Source organism: Olea europaea, chromosome 1, assembly GCF_002742605.1.
Source record: "Olea europaea var. sylvestris chromosome 1, O_europaea_v1, whole genome shotgun sequence".
Taxonomy (NCBI): Eukaryota; Viridiplantae; Streptophyta; class Magnoliopsida; order Lamiales; family Oleaceae; genus Olea; species Olea europaea.
Window position 1 is genome coordinate 23,595,603 of NC_036237.1, and position 5,313 is coordinate 23,600,915.

A 5,313-nucleotide genomic window follows, 5' to 3' on the forward strand; every position below is an offset into this window, starting at 1 on the left:
GGACTTCTTTTTTGAGGAATGATGAGTTGTCGTCCCTGCAAAGGAGTCATTGATGATGAATCAGTCTCCAAGTGGGAGATTATTAAATGGTGGAGCCTAATTCATTAAGGACTGATTAGAAATTTATGCTCTTGTAAAATTATATTGTGGACTTGGAGTCATAATATAATTATTGTTAAGTTGTATAATCTAGTTCTTGTAAAATCTTATTAAGAAGTCGGAATCCTTGTAAAATTTGGTTTTGCACAATTTTATCTTATAAATAGAGAGCTCTCCATAGATGTGTGTGTGTGTGTGTTTTTTTTTAATAAAAATCAATAGAGAGAGAAAGAGAGGTTAGATAAAATAGGTAGGCGACATTCTCTTATAAACTTTTCTTTTATTACAATGAATTATTGCATCAACGAAAGAGGGCGTAGTCTTATATTGAGACGAACTTCTACAAATCTTGCACGTTCTTAATTGTTTATTTATTTATTTATTATTGTAAGTTGATTGTTCTTGACAAAATAGAGTTAAGATTTTTAATTCTCAGTCGGTCATAACCAGGATACAAGAAATCTATCTTTCTGCTACAGCCTAATCATGACTCACAGGCCAGATCTTGACTATTGCATTAATTTTGATTTATCAAGCAAATACAAATTAGTCCATTGTCCAAAACTTCTTGGCCCCCACCTTCCAAAGTTCTAATGTCCCTCCACTCCTAAAAAAGACAGTATTAAGAATTTAACTCTCTTTATTTGCACGGCCAGTCTATTCTTTGTTGAGAATAATAGGATTAGACAGGACAATGACAAAATTAATTAATTAAAATTTTCTTTTTAAGGCCCGTTTGGTGATGATTTTGAAAATTGATTTTTTAACCGTTAGGAGAAAAGTGAGGGCACATGTGAGTGAAGAAATCAAAAATAACGGTTGAAATAGTGAATAACAGTTAAAAAATCAATTTTGTTGGATGAAAAATCACTACCAAACAGAGCCTTAATATTGTTTGAGATTGTATATTTCAAATGATCAAGGAGAACAATGCATGTTTATGGGAAGAGCAATGCTTCATGCAGAATGAATTTGAAAATATTTTTCATAATAGGTCACGTGACATGTTATCATTGGACAGTTTAAAAAACAACTCATCTTATCAATCAATACTTTTTTGTCACAGTCACCATTGTACAAATAGATTAATTGTAATGGGAATGAGTTGTCTCGGCGTTTCTTCTGGGGCAGGCTATTCTGGTGCATTTGAACCATCATGTTGGTAGGTTTCTCCCCCTTTCGTGAGATTTTTATTATTATTATTTTATTCTCCTTCCCTTGGGTGGGGTGGGAAGGAATAATTGGTAGCAATTGAATACTTAACATAATGAATATTATTGTTAAAGAATTCTTAATCATTGTAGATTCTGATCAACAAAATTAAGTATACTATTTATTACACTTATTTCTTATTAACAGTTCTGAACAGCATCTGTGGAGTTGGAATATTATTATTATTATTATTATTATTTATTTATTTTCAAAAAAGAATCTAAAGAATCATTAGCATTGCATGCCTGAAGTGGCATTTTGGAACAACCTTCCCCAAGGTCCTATTTTTATGTTTATTTTTAAATGAGTTTGGAGCTTTTAATCAAACATATGTACCGATCATGAACTTATAAGTTGGCTTCTCAATCGTTCGACTATCCTTCGCACAAACACGATTTTGGAAACTGAATTTTGTCCCATGCTTATTGATTTTGCAGATAGCTAGAATTGAAATAGATTTGAGAACCTCGTCTTGGATCAAGTAGTTAAAAAGAGTATCAAAATATGAAAATTAAATTTGATAAATTTAGCTCTCGTTTGGTAGTAATTTTTCAAAAAAAAAAATCAATTCTTTAATTGTTATTTCATTATTTCAATCGTCATTTTTGACTTCTTCACTTACAGATGAGACCCACTTTTTTCTATTATTACCGAATAGGCCCTTAACATTTCTTTTTGGGGACAAAGTTGCTATTTATAACTTTTTCTTGCTTTTGCTCCAACGGGTAAATTCTCTCTTTTTCTTTATAAAAGCTTCCCTAAACTCATTGAAAGAATTTAGGAATGCAACTCGAATATGCCACCTACGATTCTGTCTTTGCTATGAGATCTCCATTTTCAAATGAAATGCCCTGCCACGTGTCAGACCATTATTGCTCCAGTTAGTTAATTGCATATAAGCCACTTGTAATTCGGCTACATAGAAGCGAATGCACACAAAATTTTAACCAATGGCGCAAACCTACGGCTTCGATCCATTTTCCTTCTATGAATAGTTCATTTGCGCCAACTGTATAATCTGTCGTACGAAAAATACACTTCTCTTCTCTTCGAGGCTTCGGATTTCCGAAGTTCCTCTCTTCATCAAAGGTACATTTTCCCCCCAGTTTTTTGAGGTTTTATTCTAATTCTTGTAAATTATTGCTTGTATAGAATGAATTCTTGTTCTGGTATATAATGTTTTACATTAAATATATGTTAATCGATGTGTTTTGAAGGTCATAACTTTAGGTATGTAGATGCTATCTGTATACATGAAATGAGAATTAGAAGGTTGTTTGTGAATTTCTCATTTGAAAATTTGAAGGATGGATTCTTGATTCTACATTTATTATATTGTCTTTTTTTATAGGAATGGGAAAAAGTTCGTTTTCTAATTCTTTCTTCTCATGCTTTTTGATGGACCTTCAAAATTGAAATTCTATGTGAGCCTGCCAGAACTCTTTATTTTCGATTATGTCTCTTCTGAATTATGATACGTAATTTTGATTTTGAAAATCTTGTTGATCTTTTAAGTTTAAGCATATTTTTAAATCTCTGTTTGGTTTAAAGAAATATCTCCGTAATCTATTAACTGTTGTCCCATGAGATGAAATGAGCGAGTCTGATCGATATAGAAATTTTAATGTGTAAACCGAACGAAAATGGTTTTGCATCTCTGGGTAAAGATCCAAGTATATCCTTAGATGAATATGCCCATCAGTGTTCAGTTTTAAGAAAAATGTGGACTTGTGTTCCCTTTTATAAAAAATAAATCTAAGTTTTTGTCGAATTCGAAACAATTAAGCTTTTAGATGGAGTGGTCTACGAAACAAGATTGAGAAAAGCCGGTGGTTGAATTGTTGCAGGATTTATTATCGTTCTATACATGTTTGAAAAGTGTCACTTAACGATCAATAATTTGAATTATTAAGGTCAGACTAATTATTCTATTGTTTTTCCCTCCAGACTCTCATAACATATTGTCGGTTCAGATGCTGTCAGGAATGCGGAAAGATGTGGCTGAATACTAAGACCTTCATCTCTAAGGTCTGTGAATCTGAGCCTCCATTGAGGCCAGTCTTGATCGTAAGCGATAATGTTCAGTATGCTACGATCAAGTTTTGCAGCCAGATGCATAATGAAGCCAGGATTCGTCAACTTCCCTTTGTAATAAGCATGACCGCAAGATTTGAGTTCTTTCTAGGACTCTTGCCTTGTAATTAATTAAAACAGATTCTTCGACCAGGAGAATTTGTATTAGTTTAGTAGGTTTGTGTTTTTTGAAATGGAGAAGAAGGGAAGCATATTGATGGGAAAATACGATCTCGGGAGGTTGTTAGGTCAAGGAACTTTCGCCAAAGTTTACTATGGGAGACTTCTTAAAACAGGACAAAGTGTGGCCATTAAGGTTATTGACAAAGAAAAAGTATTGAAGGCTGGCTTGATCGATCAGACAAAACGAGAGATATCTGTTATGGGATTGGTCAAACACAAAAACATTATGCAGCTTTACGAAGTTATGGCTACCAAAACAAAAATTTACTTCGTAATGGAATATGCGAAAGGTGGAGAGCTTTTTCACAAGGTTGCAAAGGGAAGGCTCAATGAAGATAGTGCTCGGAAATATTTTCAACAACTGATCATTGCTGTTGGTTTTTGCCATAGCAGGGGTGTTTATCACCGTGATTTGAAACCCGAAAATCTTCTACTGGACGAGAATGGAGATCTTAAGGTATCTGATTTTGGATTGAGTGCGCTCACTGAGTCCAAGCGCCAGGATGGATTGCTCCACACGGCATGTGGTACCCCAGCATATATCGCTCCCGAGGTGATTAGCCGAAAAGGCTACGATGGATCAAAATCCGATATCTGGTCTTGTGGGGTGATCTTATTTGTTCTACTTGCTGGTCATCTTCCGTTCTACGACTCGAATCTCATGGAGATGTATAAGAAGATAAGCAAGGCCGATTATAAATTCCCTAATTGGTTTCCACCAGACGTGCGAAGATTGCTATCACGGATCCTTGATCCTAACCCCTATACTAGGATTTCCATAGCCAAGATTATGCAAAACTCCTGGTTCAGAAAAGGTCTCAAAACCAGACAATCAAGGACAAAAGCAGAAGATGCGGAAAAGATCTCGCTCGACTTTGGTTCCAATTCTGGTTCTTCTGGGAACGATATTCCTACAGATACGAAGCTGGAGGTGGCTAAACCTACAAACCTGAATGCATTTGACATTATATCTCTCTCGACTGGATTTGACTTGTCTGGTTTGTTCGTGGACAATGACCAAAAAGATGAGGTGCAATTTACATCTACAAAGCCGGCTGCTGCTATCATATCAAAACTTGAGGATATTGCAGGGAACCTAAAGTTGAAGGTGAAGAAAAAGGAACAAGGGTTCATGAGACTGGAGGGCTCGAGCGAGGGTACAAATGGGACTTTGTTCATTGACGTGGAAATATATGAAATCACTTCGTCATTTCATTTGGTAGAGGTGAAGAAGTCAAGTGGCGACTCCATAGATTATCAGAAGATGTTGAGACAGGATATAAGGCCAGCTCTTAGGGAAATTGTCTGGGCTTGGCAAGGTGAGCAACAGCAGGATCATTAATAACATCATTCAGAAGGAAAGCTACTGACTAAATTCCTAGTTGTTTCTAAGGCTGTTGTACTCTTGTATTGGTACTTGTAGGTTTCTGTTCTTTTGATTTTCCATTCTATGTGACAGTCCTTTTTATCAGTTTGTGAAACAGTTCTATTGGTGTTTGAGATGTGCCCACTGGACATGGACTGTATTGAATTATGCAGTAAACCAGTCTGTCTAGCCGACCCAAGCTGTCGCGACCCTTGTGGGCCATGCTCCTTCCTCGTCGGGTCTTGTCCCAAGCCACTTTTTGCCTCCATCGCCTCATTCTTTAATTTTGCTTTAGAATTTGCTAAAGTGCATGTTTCATACATACTAAACCTAAACTATACCCAGTTTGACTATTATAATGATGATTCTTTTATGTTTAC

At 35.5% G+C, this 5,313-nt stretch overlaps 1 protein-coding gene across 3 annotated transcripts; it reads left to right on the forward strand.

Annotated features, from left to right (window-relative positions):
• The first annotated feature begins 2,161 nt into the window (after positions 1-2,161).
• On the forward strand, positions 2,162-5,067 carry LOC111397620 (CBL-interacting protein kinase 18-like). 3 transcript variants are annotated; one of them, XM_023024634.1, is made up of 3 exons: positions 2,162-2,400; positions 2,663-2,735; positions 3,259-5,067. In XM_023024634.1, exon 3 carries the CDS (start codon positions 3,578-3,580, stop codon positions 4,907-4,909), a length of 1,332 nt encoding a protein of 443 aa, XP_022880402.1. In that variant the 5' UTR covers positions 2,162-2,400; positions 2,663-2,735; positions 3,259-3,577; the 3' UTR covers positions 4,910-5,067. The 3 variants fall into 3 exon arrangements, with proteins under 3 accessions (XP_022880402.1, XP_022880393.1, XP_022880398.1); XM_023024625.1 differs by lacking the exon at positions 2,663-2,735 and having other exon boundaries at positions 2,166-2,400; XM_023024630.1 differs by lacking the exon at positions 2,663-2,735 and having other exon boundaries at positions 2,170-2,400; positions 3,285-5,067.
• The last annotated feature ends 246 nt before the right edge of the window (positions 5,068-5,313 follow it).